General features: G+C 42.7%; 2 protein-coding genes and 1 long non-coding RNA gene across 4 annotated transcripts; 2 read left to right on the forward strand and 1 right to left on the reverse strand.

Annotated features, from left to right (window-relative positions):
- LOC118418459 lies at positions 1-7,253 on the forward strand. Of its 2 annotated transcripts, none has more exons than XM_035824400.1 (10): positions 1-161; positions 678-832; positions 2,387-2,463; positions 2,730-2,864; positions 2,992-3,069; positions 3,270-3,354; positions 3,589-3,665; positions 4,060-4,325; positions 4,863-4,912; positions 6,000-7,253. In XM_035824400.1, the coding sequence occupies exons 1-10, from the start codon at positions 80-82 to the stop codon at positions 7,092-7,094; spliced, it is 2,100 nt and encodes a 699-aa protein (XP_035680293.1). In that variant the 5' UTR covers positions 1-79; the 3' UTR covers positions 7,095-7,253. The 2 variants fall into 2 exon arrangements, with proteins under 2 accessions (XP_035680293.1, XP_035680284.1); XM_035824391.1 differs by having other exon boundaries at positions 2-161; positions 3,270-3,363.
- Positions 7,254-8,438: 1,185 nt separating this feature from the next.
- LOC118421533 (kelch-like protein 24) lies at positions 8,439-11,410 on the forward strand. The gene is made up of 2 exons (XM_035828861.1): positions 8,439-8,469; positions 9,108-11,410. The coding sequence occupies exon 2, from the start codon at positions 9,117-9,119 to the stop codon at positions 10,827-10,829; it is 1,713 nt and encodes a 570-aa protein (XP_035684754.1). The 5' UTR covers positions 8,439-8,469; positions 9,108-9,116; the 3' UTR covers positions 10,830-11,410.
- On the reverse strand, positions 11,130-13,063 carry LOC118421542. The gene is made up of 2 exons (XR_004831847.1): positions 12,975-13,063; positions 11,130-12,627 (listed from the first exon to the last, which is right to left on the reverse strand). It is a non-coding gene; the product is annotated as an uncharacterized LOC118421542 (long non-coding RNA).
- Between the last annotated feature and the right edge of the window lie 4,681 nt (positions 13,064-17,744).

A 17,744-nucleotide genomic window follows, 5' to 3' on the forward strand; every position in this document is an offset into this window, starting at 1 on the left:
TCTACTCTCATGACGTCATAGGTTGTTGTAAAATCTCTGCCGCAAAATGGGCTGGTCCACGAGCATGTAAACATTCAAGATGGCGGAAAGTTTTTTCTGGAAAGAAGTAGAAACTCGTCAGTGTCCTCCGATTTCAAGATGTCCCTTCTCCGGAGATAAAGGTTCTTTATTGTTCTTAATACCATATGTATAAATGGGACTTATGTAACAGTATCTAGCCATTTATGTTCAGCATAAGATGTCCATTTTGTCAAATCGAAGGGGGAGGGGCACAGGGTGCCTTCAAACATGTGGAGTGCCACACGTTACAAAATTTTAAAAACTGTCATACTGAAATCGGTGCAGGGATGAATCCTTTGATATTATATAATGTTCTATGTTCGCGAGGGTTCTAATAAAAAATATGCTCGAAATGCCCGTGATTTATCTCATTCATAAATGATAAAATTTGCAAATTATTACTTGGGGAATTTGGGAGCCACTTTTCCATTTTCAATCTTCGACAGGAGACAAGGGGAAATTTGCCTTTACTACAGTCTCTCTGCTCTACAGTATCTCTTCAAAATCTTCTTATAAATCTTCTACATGACAAATTCTTATTATAACCTTGCTCAAGCCTTATACATTTTTTAAAAGTAATACTCCAAGTAATCAACATTTTCACTCCTCTCTAAAAGGTTCATTGAAGGTGTTCAGAGACAAAGTTGTTGGAATGGAGACATTCCTTCAGACAGATCCTTACCTGAAGTTTGAACAATCCGTTCTGACCAGAGTCCTGTACAAACTGTCAGCGTCTCTCAGGAGGAACAAACATTACCAGTACCTCAAGATGGTAAGGACACACACAATGGTTTACACCTGCTTTGTCATATCATGTTACTGGTGCAATGGCTAAGTAAGTAGTGCATTTGTCTTACATTCAGTACATGCATGGACAAGTTTTATCCCTGAACAAGTTTTATCCCTGAACAAGTCATTGTGTAGGAGCGATGGTGATGTTTCTCTTTGTTTGGGTTGTTGTGGAGGTTTTAAGAACACTTATTTAATTATTCAAAGAAACCGATAGACAACAAAAGAAACACACCTAGATGCTTTGTATGCCAAGAGTCAAGACTCAACTGCTTTATTTGGAATCTTTGAAGAGGGTCTGCATGCCTTTTTCCGTTAAGCGTTACGAGCCATTTTAATTCACCGTTAATCGTTACCGACCCTCTCTAATTTAACGTTAACCGTTATCGGTATATTCTTCGTGAAGCGTTATTGGTCGTTTTAATTCAACGTTAACCGTTATTTGTTATCCCGAATTCACCGTTAAGCGTTACCAAGAAATTCTTCGTAACCCGTTATACACACGAAGTCAAATGCCAGATAGAACCCCGGAAAATGCAGGAAATGGCGTTTTAAAGGGTCCAGATTTCAAAATTTTCTCCGAGCCTCCCGGCCTTCGGCTCTGGACAGGGTAAAATATGTGGCGGAAGCGTCGCCCTCAAAAACTTTATCACTCATACAGATTTCAGTGTAAACTTAGGTTAGTTTCGGGCAAAAAGTACTCCTAGAATGCAGAAAATGAGGTTTCTCCGGACCTTCCCTGCGACGGCTGGCGCCTTTGGCGCTCACGATGACATATGTTAGGGGCGTGGGCCCGGTAGGCACAAAAAACGGACTCCCGTGCCTTCTAAACACGAAATGGTAAAATATGTCGGGGGCGCTGGGGGTGGAGGCCATAGCTATAATCATTGTGTAATTTGATGAAAATGTCAAAATCAACCTAGCTTAGTCAGTCGGCAAAATTTGCCGAAAATGCAGGAAACAGCATTTAAGAGGGCCTTGATTTTAAAATTACCCCCGGACCCCCCTGGAATGCGTCGCGCCTTCGGCGCTCCAGGTGCTGAAACTCACAATAGTCCAATTCCCCCATAAGAAATTTGCTGCCGCCGTCTCAGTGGCGGGCCGGGAACTCTGCCTCCGTCAATTTACAGATGTCATGGACAATGCCCCTGTCATTCCTCCGGGTTCTGGGCACCTTTTGCTTTGTCATTAGTCGGATATTTTCCCCCATTGATATAACTACTCTAGCGTTGTATAAATAGGAATGCACGTCAATGTTACTTTCAACGGTGTTATGTTTTGTAACTCCTTCTGAATTTACCGTTAAGCGTTACCGGGCCTCCTGGATTTACCGTTAACCGTTACCGGGCCTCTTGAATTCACCGTTAAGCGTTACCAAGACCCCCCCATGCAGACCCTCTTTGAACAGGTCAAATGCCACAGCTATGAACAAGAGCAAATGTCGCTGTTCAATGTCGAACACCCGATGCAGGTCAAGTGCATATCATATGAGCACCACCAGCGTATTGTAAACTTTTATCTGTCATTATTTCTGCAGGTAGAGAAATCCCTCTGCAAGCTTGCAAGACAGGAGCTGGTTAGAGCTGTTTCCCATGTTAGCTGCTGCTGCCCAAGGTATGCTAATGAACATAAGACAGGACCTTTATTTCTGTGTACATTTTACAGGTATGTTACAAGTATGAAGTTGATGGAGTCTCCTTAGTGAGTAGAAGTTATGAAGGCAATCAGTAGTCTGGTTGCCATCCTCCTTAGTAGAACCTTGGCTTTTGTACTTGCTTCCTCCAAAATGGTAAATTACGTTGTATTCAAGGAACATTGTACAATACTTAATGCAAATTTTTGTGTGTTTGGTATTAATATTGCAGTATCTTTCCTTTCAGTTCTAAAGATGGTTCAGCAGGAGGCGCTGCTGCACTGATACCCAGTCGGCAACTGGTAGAGTTTCTCCTTGTGAAGCTGCTGGGGGCTGCAGAGCTCACCAAACGGACCATCAGTCTCTGTGCAGAAGCATTCATGTATCCTCTTAACTGTTATCAAACATGCCTTTTCAAAAATGGGGATACATATAACACCTGGTTAGAGCTTGTTAGGAGGGTGTATTATTTTTTTAGGAAAGCAGTTTGCCCTTGACTCCTTGCTCAGCCTCATAGCGCAACAGATCACCAGATCTCTGTTCCTGGCTGCCAACTGCACACTGTTGTCCATAACCAGCAGACTGTGGTGGGTATATTACATGAATTAGTTATAAAAGTACAAGTACACAATGTTGTAGTATCAAAACTCTGGCTGTTACTGAAAAAGTAAGAATTGCTGTCAAGCACATATATGACAATGTCAAGTCCATTTGTGATGATGCATTTGCTTCATGTGTTAATGACAGAGAATTGTTCTGATCACTTGTTGGTTGCCTTTTGTTTCAGGGCTTTGTTAAAGAGTTTTCAGGAGAAGTTGCACGAGTGGTACTCCTTCATTAGACCTTGGGTTGACATGCTACAGGGCACACAGGTACAATGGGTATGTACCATTTAATTCAGACTCTGAGAATTTTCCGTTTTGCCAGTATTTTACATACTTAAATGCAAATATTATGGTTTTATATTACCTAGCCAACATTTTACTAGTATGGAAAGCCATTTTGTTGAAAATAAAAAACTCAACCCTGCGGCACTGTCCAGATCTGTCCTGTCTGTAAACAAATTATGTGGTGGTTTGATTCTGGTTGTGTCATTCACTTTCCAGTTGCCAGAGGGCGCCAAACTGCCCTTAGATATTGGGGAGTGGCTTGCACCCGAGGACACAACCCAGCAGCAGTCAAGGTATTTGCTAAATCATCATCTTAAGTTTATTTCATGTGGACATTGAAATGTGTAATATAATCAACATTCAATATTCTATTTTCTAGTATGAGAGAAAGCTAAAACGTTTAAGGTAAATGGAGTCAGGCCTAAATTCTACTTCCCTTGAAACCAAAAATGATGAAAATGTCAAATGGTTATAAATTGTTCTTCATATTCTATTTCTTGTGAAAGAAGTAAGCAGAGTAACGTTTTTTTTTCAAGTGACTTTGGTAGAGGTTATTTCGTAGTTGCTTTTACACAGTTTACAAAAAAGTCATCTTGTAGATCTATTAAGTTGTAATTTACCACCTGACCATCGATTTACCAACATTACAGTTACTCCAATATTGTACCCTGTTGCTGTCTCCTTCAGAATGCAGACCAGTCTAAGCAGTGTTAGCCCCAAGACTCTGGGTTTCCTGGATCACCTGTTCACCTCACCTGTCCCCTCACCTGATGACAGGCACCATCCTTCAAACACTGATGCTACCCCTGGTATTGGTACATCAACAACAGACAAGCCTGTGCCTGTTAAGAAGAGTAAAGTCGCACCTGTAGCTCAGAGCACACCTATGTACAGCTCACCTTTTCTTCATGCTGAAGAGGGAATTCACAATGACCTTGACATGGATCTCGGAGGTAACTTTGACCTTCCAGTACCAGTTACCTTAAAATGGCCTATGAAAAGTAAATCTGTGTTTCTGATTATGGGTCTGAAAACCTTGGAGTCAGTAGGTAGCTTTTTTCCCCTCGATTTTGGCCAAAGTGATCCAACAAATACTTATTCAATATAGTTGGATTATACAGATGCGCACAATGCAGGCACAATTGTCTGTTACCACATGTTGCCAAATGAGAACATGTTGAAAGCATTGTACGATATTTTCAACACTCAGATGTAAATTAGACCAAACATTTTCTATCCTTGCCAGCGGCACAACTCTCACCCCCCCTCCCAACACACATACACGCATGCACACATACACGTGTGCACACACATACACGCGCACACACACACACATACACACGCACACACACAAAAGGCTAGGGTGGGTCAGTTAACTGGAAACATAACGTTTTTTCTTAGGCTTAAAGATGTGTGATTTGTGAATTTTTACAGCTTTTGAGGACTTTGTAACCATGAGTGATGTAAATGTTATCTTGTTTCTCCACTAGAGCCAGTTTGGTCCAGCATCAGGAACAACAGATCATCCAGGCACACACAGGTATGGGCTACTCCATTGTATCAATTCTATTGATGTGGTGGTCAGGATGGCTTTTGAAAATAATAAGAGGTAATGTGTTCAACAAGTGCAGTAGGAGTGGGTGAAAATGACTTCCTGACAGGAAATATAATTTTTTATATTTAACGCTAGAAAATCCTTGCTATACATTTGTATATCTATATCTGTACGAATTATTTTCTCTGTCACTTTCAAAAGGTATTGGCACATTTACATAGAGTATGATAATGATCCATTTTAAAATGTGTTAAAATGGGTCATTATCACGGTCTGCCTAAACACCACAAACGACCCAGAAACACCACAAACGACCACAAACGACTCTAATATGCAGTGTATATGGGTCAAAAACCTTGTGTGGCACTCTGGAGACATTGTTTATACATTTATGAATTTAAAAAACGCAGCAAGTCCTACGTATTCGCCAGTAATTTCAAGTTAGTCCTCTGGTTTCAAGATCGAAGCAATTCTTGGCCGCCATGTTGGATCGCCTGTGCTAGGGGTCTGCATGGGGAAGTTCTCGATACCTTCCTCGGTTCTATAGATAGATATAGTTATCCATGGCGATAAAACTATGGAAGCTGTTGGTTCATAGATTATAGCATACCGCAATTCTATCATTGTCAACTTATAAAACTTGTATACTAAGTATTTTTCAGCCTCAAATGCAAGCAAGCACGAACCAACATGGTGGCCAAGAATTGCTTTAATCTTGAAACCGGACTAACTCGAAATAACTGGTGAATACGCAAGACTTGCCGCATTTTTCAAATTCATAAATGTATAAACAATGTCTCCAGAGTGCCACACAAGGTCTTTGACTCATAAACACTGCATATTAGAGTCGTTTGTGGTCGTTTGTGGTCTTTCTGGGTCATTTGTGGTCGTTTGTGGTGTTTAGGCACACCCTCATTATCATACTCGATGTAATGTGCCTAACCTTATTTTGTTAAAATGGGTCATCATTATACTCAATGTAAATGTGCCAAACCCTTTTGGTACCTTCATGTAATCAATGTACATATGTATGTATCTAAGATTTCACAATTTCTGATGTTTGTTTTTTCAGGAAAATATTGTAGTCCAACCCTCAAAATTGAACTTTGGAGAAGAGGATGACTCACAGGTAGAAAGCTCCAAATCCGTACGGAAAAGAAAGAGCCGAACCAAGAAGGAAGCAGAATTGGAAAACCAGGAAGATATTCCCCATCCCACAAAGAAAAGGAAAAAGGACACTAAAGAAATGAAAGAAGATGAAACAAAGGAACTTGTACAAAACCTTGTGAAAGGAAAGAAGAGGAAAGCAAAGGTTGATAACATGCAAGAAACACAATGTAAGAAGAGCAAACCACAGTCAACAGAAGATGTTGAAAATACTCAGAAAGAAAGAACATTGCATTTGTCAATAGAAGAACATACTCAAAGTAAGAAGAAAGGGAAAAAGAAGACAACAACCAAGGTTACAGGAGACAAGAAAGATTCTCACCAACCAAATGATTTTAGGACAGAAACTTGTAAGGCAAACCAAGATGTAGAAAACCCTGGTGGTATAGCAAGTATAGAAAAGGGAAATGAATGTATGGTGAATGCCAGTAAAACATTCACAGACTTGTTGAAGTGCTGTCAGTTGATTGGTGAGAAAGTTCAGGAAGAAGCCGCAGAAGCCAAGCTGCAAAAGCTGACCTTGAAAATCAAGAGATGTGCTAATATGGAGAGCCAAGGGAAGATGGTGAAATTTGACTTGAATGACGTGAAATCTAAAGTGCTCCGACTTGCCCAAACTGTGTCGCAATATGAGCAAAGTGGGATAGAGAGGTCAGGAAAGGATGTCAGGAATCTTAAAGCTACAGATTTTAAAGATAACACAGGTGTTATGAAAAAAGGTCAAGATACTATTAAGGAAAGTCCAAAGTGTACAACCATAGTCTTAAGCCCTGAGAATGCAAGAATGTCCACTGTAGTACCCAGTAACATTCAAGTGATTCCTGAGTTACCATCAGAGAAGAAACGAGATGATATAGTAAAGAAAAAGAAGAAAAGAACAGGGAAGGGTAGAGTTAAAAAGGAAAAGAATCTATTTGTTAAGAATGATGCCTTGCTAAAGAAGACCTTCAGTTTGAAGGACACAGATGAAATAGATGACATATTCAGTGGGCTTGACTAGTGTCAAGTAAAGAGGCAGGCCTATCAGTCATGTAGTTTCATGTGTGAATAAAGGTATGCTCTGACTCTTAGCTGAATTATGCAAATGTTTACAAACTTTATGGACAAAAACTGAAAAATGATCCAGGTAAATAAAGAGTGCAAAGTTGAACTTGGCAAAGCAGTCTCCAGTGTAACATATTTCATTTCCCACCCAGAGCTTAGTCTTTTTTCCAGTTGTTGCATGCTTCTTGTTCCATTTACAAAATATTAAAGTTATATCAAAATAGCCTTCTTTGCAGACTTATAGATCGGTAGTGTTTACATATATGTTTTCGCGATTTCCAGCAAGGGCTATTAGGTTCTCTATGCCGGGGAAGGGAGTTACACGGGGGGTGGTAAAACTCCCTCTCCCAGCCAGCTCCCTTCCCTGGCATTGCCCTTATAAAATCAAGAATCCCCAAAAAAGAAACACTGCTGCTCCAAAAGAAAGTTAGCCTGGTTACCAAACCCCAGCCCGATCTCACGAAAGATATTTGAGGTTGGGGTATGGTATCCAGGCTTAAAGAACGTGGTGAGTGGTGAGGGTTTTTTCTGGCCGGTCGACTCCCCTAGCGTACTATTGACTTTATTTGTCCAATTTCTACAATTAGACCACCAATCCACGAAGCCTGGTAAAGGCTATGTGAAGGAGGCTACTATTAAAACTGTTACAAGCATGTCACTGAGTTGTAAAGCTTTATACAAATGAAATTACAATTTGCTCTCCTCAACTGTGGTTTTAGAATTGAACAATCAATAGTTTCAAATCAAAAGGAAAGAGCAGAGATATGTGTTTCTCCAACAAGTATTATATAAATCATCAACTGAAACAACTTCAATTCTGCCCACTCAATGACTCTTCATACAACATTTACCTTATCTCACATTCTCAGTAAAACGTGTGTCCGACCATTGCACCATCTGCAAGTGATGTCATAGAGTCAAGATTTTGCATGTACATGTATTACCTCCTTGATGTAAGATCATGTAAGTATTACACCTTTTCGTACCATGCCACCCCCGCATCAATAAATAGACCGACCCAATAGCCCCGCCCACCTACACCAAAACCATCATTTAATGCAAAACAGGCAAACTCTCATTGGTCGAACCTCCATCTGCCAAGCTGCCATTGGTTTAACTGCTAATTGTGATGGGCAGATTTTGACCTTACCACGAATGACCTTTGAACTGCCAGGAACTTCCCGCGCTTTTGATTGGGTTCCAGCTGTGAAAAGCTTCGCGAGACGCTGAAACCAAGACGCGGGTGGTGGTGACAATCAGCTGGATTCCCGATTGAAAATTATACCCGCTGACGCCAGAGCGCTGACGCCGTTGAACTTCAGCAGCGTGAGGTAAGAAACAACTGCTGTAACCGACGAGTAGTATTTTGTAAGGCTCTATTCGAGCAAGCTTTCAGTATCTTTTGATGGACTGAAAAGAAGGAAATATTTTGTGAAATCCGTTGATTCTAATTCCTGACAACAACAAAGCCACCGTGCTATTCTATTTCTTGCCTACACGGCATGCTCCAGATCAGCTGTTTGGCATAAAATATCTCTTCAATATGATCCCTAGCTTTCGCTCTAAACCTTAGATACAGGACAATTTGGTGTAATAAATGTTTAACCCGACAACGTCCCGTTGTGGGACCTGATCTTGCATGGAACTAAAACAACAGTATAGAAGGGTTTACTGAAAAGTCTGGGCCCGGCAGGTACACTGACTATCCTACCGTTGGGCCCGGGAAGGGTATAAGACGGCCAGGCACTAGGCCCATTCTTTTCTGTAGCAAATGTTAGGTGCTATTTTTTAATAGTCAAGCCATGTTAATTTGACTATATTGACTACATCATTCTGGGTACTCCAAAACAGATGCGAGCATGTGAATGAAAGAAAAGCGTTATTTATACGGAGGTCATCCATATAATCAAACCAACATAGCATAATAGGACATTGAAGATAAACATCAATAAATCCTTGTGTTTTGCAGGATTGAGGTATGATGGCAGAGGCACAGGCATCACACGACTTCTGCCACAATCCAGGCTCCCTCTTGCAGGGCTTACAGGAACTGCGATCTGACAACCTCCTGACAGATGTTGTCCTTTGTGTCTCTGGAAAAGAGATTCCATGCCATCGAAGTGTTCTGGCTGCCTGTACTGAATATTTCCGTGCAATGTTCTGTAGCGGACTCCGTGAGAGTAGAGAGCATAAAGTAACTATCCATGAAGTCACCCCCGGTGCCTTGCACCTTCTTGTTGACTACGCGTACACATTGAAAGTCACCATCACAGAAGACAATGTTGTAAAACTACTAGAAGGGGCCAACTTCTTCCGGATTCTACCTGTCCGTGATGCTTGTGAAACCTTCATATCCAACAACCTGAGTGCTAAACTCTATCTACAGATAGTGCGCAAAGGCAACATACTGTCCTGTCCAGATTTGGAAAAGAAAGCACAGTCATATGCCTTAAAGGAGTTTGCAACACTCAGCAAAACACCCGAGTTTCTTTCTTTGACTAAGGCTCAGCTCATCAAACTTATCTCATCTGACCGCCTCAGTGCCTCTGAAGAAGTCGTGTACACAGCAGTGATGACATGGATCAACCTTGATACTAATGAAAGGAATAAGGACATGAAGGAGCTGATGGAACTGGTCAGGTTCCCCTTCATGGACATACAGTACTTCTTTGAGAATGTAGAGACGAATGAGGCTGTACGCAAGTCTTGTCAGGATATCATGACAGAAGCTCACAGATGCCAGCACTTTCCAGGAGAGGTCCAGTCACCTCGGACCCGTCCTCGCCATGCCAATGGTCTGAGGGAGGCAGTAGTGGTCATAAGAGGGATCTATGAAGAACGCTCCTTCTCTATGACAATGACCCACTCTGCTGAACCAACAAGGGCAAGTTGGATTGATATGACTAAGCTCTCTGAACACTATAGCCATCTAAGTCCACTTCCTGTGGCTGTCCTGGGCACGAGTGACATTGTGGTGTCTGATAAGGGGAATGTATGGCTGTACGAGTCTGAACTGAACTCCTGGTCCAGACTTGCTAAGTTGAACTTAAGCCGGTACAATCACAGGCTGGCAGTGTTATATGGTAAAGTGTATGCCATTGGTGGCATAAACGGAGCTACACCAGACGGAGCTACACCAGACGGAGCTACACCAGTATCATCAGTAGAGGTCTACGACCAAAGGCAGAACAAGTGGACTGAAGGTGTTCCTCTCCCACAGCCAAGGTCTTGTCATGCAGTTGCAGTACTGGACAACGCCATATATGTGATGGGTGGGTGGGGCAAAGAACATGACGAATCAAACGAATCAACATCCACCGTGTACTGCTTCAGCCCGGGAGACTCACAGTGGCAGTCTGTGAAAGACATGCCTGAAGCAGCTGGATATGTGACTGCCACAGCCCTAAATGATCACATCTACTTGGCTGGGATACAGTCATCCATTTACCGTTACACTCCCAGTGAACATGGTGGTCTCTGGAGTGAGGTAGTATCAGGTGTTCTAAAGGACTGTGGGATAACTGCGTTCAGTGGGAAAGTTTACTTCTATGGAGGCTATGATTCGGCAACTGGTGATGGAAGTACAGCCGTCATGTGCCTTGATCCAGAAACCCAGTCACTCAGCCATGTGGGAACCATGGACAAGGGTCTATACAGCGCTTCTTGCATCACTATATTGAAGTACTGCTGATGTGCAGAGGACTGCTCTGTTGTAAACCTATGAAAACCATGACTCATATTTGATACAGTGTAAGCAGTTGAATGAGGGGTTCAACCTTGTATGTGTTCTTGCGTTACGTGACTGTGATGATTCTGTTTCTGATTACTTGGCTGTGATGGCTTGGATGATTCTGTTTCTGTAGCACGTTGACAAAGAAATAGGAATGATACCAATAGGAGACAACAGGATATCATGACCCTACAGGACTGCATGTTTGACTCAGAAGTAACATCCAGTGTAAATTTGTATAAGATGAGAGTTTCTTAGAAGTTTGAGGCTACTTTCTATTCTGTTCAGTTCTGTTGAAAAGCCCTTTAGTATATTTAATCAAAATGATTTAGTTACTTTAGTGAAACATTTTTAGGTTTTTGTTTTTAACAAACTGACATAGTGATACATAAAAAGTTGCTTATCCTTGCGGTATGTATTGCCTGATGATGGCAACGTAGTATATTTATCATAGGAAAAGAAGGTTTTGGACTTGGCTGTTTTATGAGCCAATTTCATGAGATGCAAGTTTTTATAAAACCCTCCCAGGGACAGCCTGCTCTTAACCCAAGTGATATTGCTTCCATCACAATAATGAACAGGAGTGGGTTAAGAACTGAGCCTTGGTGTACACCAACCTTGACGTCAAACTCAAAGCTAAAACTGCCATTTACCTGTACACTAGACCTAGCATGGCTATACTAGTAGATGGATTGCACAACCCTAACTAGCCACTCCTCTACACCTGAAGTTCTCATTGCCTACCACAGCACTTCCCTAGGCCAATGTAGGCACCGGTATCAAAAGCTTTTTCCAGGTACGCAGCTTTTTCCAGCCAGATCTACAGCCATCATCTTGTCTAATGCACTTTTCCCCATTCACATCCTGGTTTTCAGACTTCATGTTACAGGCAAGTTTGAAAATCTACATGCATTTGTCACATACGTGACTATCGAGAAATGTACTATTTACTGAGGCTTGAACTATTCGAAGTTAAAATGAAGTCCAGTTCCCTCCAGTTTTGTCTTGCATTTCGAGTTGAGCAACCTGCTTTGTTCGTTAGTAAACATCGTCTTCCAGTCACCAACAATACCTGAAATTGATACTAAATCAGTTTGAAATATCACCATACATATTCATCATGTTCATGCCATAACTAGACACGTCTTAGTTTTAGATGAATGGTTAAGAATGAAGAACGTTGAAAATAATTGTAAGTGTAGATAGTACAGGGCTAACATGTAATGGACTGCGTGCTTATTACACTTACCTTCAAATGTAGTATAGTCAGAACAATGAGGCCTTTATGAGACCTAAAGACATCTGACACTATTACACTGATATAAATCATAAAAGAAAGAAAACCTATATCAATAGTACAGTTAATGTGCTCCCTCCTAGCCCCACTTTATTTATTGGTTTGACTGTACAGCATGCACAGCCAGGGCTAGCCAACTATACTATGACTATTACAAAGGGCTAACCCTGCTGACAAAGGCAAAACAAATGGTAGGAGACAAACAGCACGTAACAAAATGTCAGATGAGATGTGAACAGATTATCATTACTGTAATGAAAATGGTGGTATCTATAAGTTTGTGAACTCGAAGCTCATGACTCTACCTTTGCGAGCGTTCACAGTCCTGCCTAAGTACCGTGAGTTATCCAGGGTGGCCTTCATGTTGGCGAAAGTGCACGCATGCGCAATAGTCTCGATGGAAGCATCATCCAGCTTGATCTGAATGAACGCCGCCATTTTCTTCACGGCTTTAGGTAGGTCCTGAGAGAAACAGGTGGGAATGCAAGATTACACATGTATGTACTTTCAATGTTGACCTTAGAAGTAAAACCATCATGAAACGATAAAGGTGGTATCGCACTGCACTTGGGACACCGGTGTGGCACTGCGGGGTTCGTTCACTGGGGCACCATTATGTTATACTGGCCGACTTTTCATAATTTAGATATTGCGTAATACGTAAAAGTATGAATTAGAAGACAACAAAATACACAAAACGTAAGAAAATGTGTTCATCTCTGAAATTCGTTTAGTAAACTTAGAACCCCACAGTGCCGCACCAGTGCTCCAAGTGCAGTGAGATACCACCTTGAATGCGAACCATCTACCTGCTTCATGTCTTCATACTTTAAGAACAAAAAGTGGGGGTCGTCCCGTTTCTGCCACCAGCCAAGGACGTGTTCGAAGTAGCACCCGTATATATCTAATAAATAAACAAGGTCCCGTTAAACATTTCAAACGGTATTAACCAGATATGTTACTTTGATTTGCTAGGGATACTATTCTGTTCACTCAGCTATATCTAAAAACTGTACATTATTATGATCTGATATAAATTAAAGCTAAAAATAATGAACTACTTGATATGTATACATTTAAAAAGTACTGTAACGACAATTCAACCAAATATTCGTGAGGCTCATTTCAAAGTTGTTCATTTAACAACATTGTAATATTTTTTCCACTTACTCTTTCGTTTATTCATTCGTTTATTCAGAAAAAAAGAATCAGCATCGCAGTTTGTAAGAACAAACTGAATATCACTGATTTTGTACAAATTTTCAACATGTCGACTACAAAATATATGTATATACATCCATTAAACAAATTACAGTACATGATACAGAAACGCCTATACAAAGTTGTACATTATACTTCACAAGGAACACCGGAGTCAAGGACAGGAACGTCCTACGCAGAGTATCAAGCCTCGTTGTACAGGCGTATAGCCTGGTACAAGAACGACCTTCTCAGTCTCTGTGTCCGGGCAGCTGGCACAGTAAGTGCATTTCCGTTTCTAAGAGTCCTCCCAGTGACTGTAGTTCTGGCCGGCGGCACCAGGTCATGGAGGGGGTGACCCTCGTCCAGCATGTCCCTCAGTAGCTTCACTGCCGCAACCTCTCGTCGTTCTTTTAGCGTCGGCAAAGCAGGCACCTCTCGTCTTCCCCCCAGTGAGACGATACGGAGTGCTCTCCGTTGTACTCTTTCAATTTGTCTCTCCTGCTCCTTACTACACCCTACTAGTAGTACGTGCCCATATTCGAGCACAGGTCTGATAAGTGTGACGTACACCTGGACCAAATCCACGACACTAGTGCCCTGTTTAGTAAGGAGCCTAAGATAATGAAGCCTACGAGAGGCCTTCGTGACCATGGATGTCACTTGGTTATTAAACGTCAAGTACCTATCCAAAATAAACCCCAAACCCTTGGCCTGTTCAACCCATGGCACCTGTTGTCCCCCTAAGATAATCTCTGGTGGGACAGGAACTGATCTGTTAAAACATACTAGTATTTGCATTAGCTGACTTTTGCCTCCATTTAAAATCATCTTGTTGTCGCTAGCCCATACATCCAGCTGAGTCGCTTCCTCCTCCACTGCCCTGTCGCTGTTTGCCATAGCCACATGGAGAGATCGCGACAAGCTGACGTCGTCAGCATAGCCAACATTTAGTGTGGAACTATACACTGGTGACCTAGTGCTCATAAACAGCAAAAATAAGTAGGGTGAGAGAACACCCCCCTGTGGGACTCCTGATGTTAAAGTGTGCCAGGTGTTGAACTTGCCATGGGTCACAACTCTTTGCTGTCTATGTTTGAGATAGTTGTGTATCCATGCCAGCATGTGTGGACTCACTTGTAGATTGTTAACACACATCAGCAGCAGGGCGTGATCTACCCGATCAAAAGCTTTGCTCATATCCGCAAAAAGTGCCCTTACGAGAGTTGGCTTTTTGGAGTCAAGAGCAGATAACCAGGTTTGTACCAAACGCACCAATGCTAATGTGGTTGACGAGCCTTTCATGTAGGCGTACTGGTCCCGGATGACCGTGGTTAGTGCAGGGAGTAATCTCTTGAGAACGCATCTCTCGAGCAGTTTTGCCAAAACAGCTAAAAGGGAGACTGGTCGAAAGTCCTCCACTTGTGATGCTCCAGCAGCCTTCGGTACAGGCACAACATTTGCCGACTTCCACACTGAGGGCACTGTGCCCTTCGCATACGAGGTGTTGAAGAGATGGCAAACAACAGGTGCTAAGTCCTCAGCACAGTCCTTAAGCACCCAGTTTGGTACGTTGTCCGGCCCTCTAGCTTTCCTTGGGTTGGTAGTCTTGAGTAAAACTTTCACCTCGCCAATCGAGCACAAGTCAGGACACACGCCCGCGAACGGAAGCGGGAAGATGTAAAGAGACTCACTCTCACACCCTGCTTTGGCGAAATACTGACTGATGCTCTCTGCTGAAAGCTCATCTGTGATTGTAACTCTCCCACTGCTTCCTGATCTTCCCAACTCCCTGTTGATACACTCCCACCATTTACGAGGGGCTTCACCTCTGAGCTGCTGGATGCAGTGACGGTAATGCCAGTTTTTGGCTTGGCGTATAGCGGTGTTGACCTTGTTCCGAAGGCTTCTCCACATCTGCGTCTTTCCATGTTGCTGGAATTCTGTTTGCCTCTTTTCAATGGCTTTCTTAACTCTCTCTGTGAACCATCCTTTGTCGTTGGTCCTGACTGGACTCATCCTGACAGGACAGTAAGTGTCAAGAAGGGATGTGAGAATCGCGTAAAATTTGGCCACCTTGTCATGGACTGACACGGCCTCAAACACCTCCGTCCAGTCCTGCACTGCTAGGGCCATTTCGAACTCCCTCTTCCTGTGGGGGGTCACAACTCTACGAGGAACTCTGACAGTCGGGTGTTTTACAGCAGGTATACCAGACTTGAGCAGGACACAAGCATGATCACTATTCCCTATTGGTGGGATTATCTGAGGCTTGTTGTAGTTCTGAGCCAAGTTAGTGATCACAACATCCAAGATTGCTGCTCCCCTTGTGGGTTGTTTAACAATCTGTTTTAAGGTTGGGTGGGCTGTTTGCAGACGTTTGAGTGGAAGACCGTTCAAGTCACCACACAGCAAGATCCCAGCATGAGGTTGATGGTTGAGAATGGTATCAACTCTGGTTACCAGGTGAGTTAACATAGCGTCAGACCCTTGTTTGTTATTTTTGCATGGGGGGTGGTAGATCACGCCAAGTGCAATCACTGGAATTGACCTGGGAAGCCGTCGCGGCCGGACTTGCATCCAGATCACTTCCAGGTCTCTTTCCTCTAAGTCGTGCAATCTGCGAGCTTGAAAGCCCTCAGGAATGTACACCGCCAGGAATATCTTAAAGAACTCCTCCCATGAGGGAAGTGGCTTTCGCCCATAACGGGACCTGAGCTTCTGTTCGTAGTGGAATAAAGAAACCACCGTATCCTTAGGATTCCTCACAAGGACGATCACCTTAACCTATGACGGAAGACACAGGAAACAATTTATCATTCAAAGGCACTTGCTTACTGTTCTGTACATTTACAATAATGTACCGTTACAATAATATCGAGTTTGCGCTCGCATGATTAACGATATACTCGCTCATGTTGGACCCATGTTGCACGGTTAAACCTGGAAGTTTCGGGTAGATTTGCACATTTAAGATCACCATAATGACAGCCACCTAATAGCTATGTGAAATATCATATTAATATCCGTAAGGCTAAGAAATTCTTTGTGAAGATATCGTCATGTGCAGACGCACTCACGTTACCCTGTGGATGAGCGATCCCAGGCGGGGCGGTGTCCGGGGTGAGGTGGGTGACGATGACACGTGGAGAGGCACATTCCTGCAGCATCACGTGACGAGGGCGTGGCTCGTAGGGATACTGGAACTCCAGATTCCCCACCATGTCGTCAGAAGAGGCGTCGGTCCGGCCGCCGGCTGACAGGATCTTGTTGACGATCTCTAGCATCCAGTTGCTTCCTGCAGATTATAAAGTGGCGTGCTCTGGCTTCAGTCCGATCCTCTGATCGATCATGTTCGGCAGGAAAAGTGATCAGAGGACCGAGCTCGGACTATGTCTATGATATATGATGGATACTAGGGTCCAGTATATAAAGACTTCAGCTATCAATTCTTGGGTAGCCCAATTTTCTAAACACAACAGCTTCATATCAAGATACACTAAAGAACAAGATGTTCCGCTTAAGTTACCATCTTTGATTATGTAAATTATTCTATTTTAACACCATTACTATCTAATTGTCTACATTTCAACCTACATAACTACAACCCTTAAAGTGTAACTGAAATGAAATCGTCTGTAGCATTTTCTACCAATAATGTAAAAATTTGATCTTTTCTGAAAAAGTCAATGCAAGTTTCAAATCAATTGTCCGTCCGGAAGTCCCTCAAACAGCGACATAAAAATGTGTACTTTGAGCTCTTTGCTGGAACTAATTAGGAACATGCCGTGACGTCATTTTAGTTAGTCCCTACTAGCTGGTATGGTTGACTAGGGGAATAATAAAGGGTTAATGCCCCGGCCCGAGGTGTATATGGTGAGATAATCCCTGGTCAGGTGCGATAACCACCGAATAAACCACCGAGTGAGCGTAGCGAACGGTGTCGGTGTCGATTCATTCTGACCAATCAGGGGAGCGATACCCACCTGCCTGGCCTGAATCTACGTGTTACGGCGTCATAACCAACGTGGAACGGGGCCTTCTGATTGGTCCGCGGCGCCTGGCTATATGATAATATACATTTGATAGACCCGTATCTTATAAAGGAAACATAATTCATTGACGAAACTCGGCACGACTAAAGAACACATACTTCACTTCACTTGAAGAGAATTTCGTTCGTATTCACGCCACTGAAATATATCTTAGAGGCACTTGAAGTTGATGCACGTACCAAGCGTGCGTAACGCAAGCGGGGAGAAAGTTCATTATTGTAGCGTGTGGAATAAGCGGGGACAAACAGTCATCGCTTCTTCTATACACAAATGATAGCATTAGCTTACATTATCCTCAGTAAGGAGGCCATGCTGTACATTAAT

Source organism: Branchiostoma floridae, chromosome 1, assembly GCF_000003815.2.
Source record: "Branchiostoma floridae strain S238N-H82 chromosome 1, Bfl_VNyyK, whole genome shotgun sequence".
NCBI lineage: Eukaryota > Metazoa > Chordata > Leptocardii > Amphioxiformes > Branchiostomatidae > Branchiostoma > Branchiostoma floridae.

Coding starts and splice junctions, on each gene's coding strand:
- LOC118418459 (XM_035824391.1), top strand. CDS start 80: ATGGCGGAAAGTTTTTTCTGGAAAGAAGTAGAAACTCGTCAGTGTCCT. Junction 162..677: donor TCCCTTCTCCGGAGATAAAG/GTTCTTTATTGT, acceptor CCTCTCTAAAAG/GTTCATTGAAGGTGTTCAGA. Junction 2,464..2,729: donor GTTAGCTGCTGCTGCCCAAG/GTATGCTAATGA, acceptor CTTTCCTTTCAG/TTCTAAAGATGGTTCAGCAG.
- LOC118421533 (XM_035828861.1), top strand. CDS start 9,117: ATGATGGCAGAGGCACAGGCATCACACGACTTCTGCCACAATCCAGGC.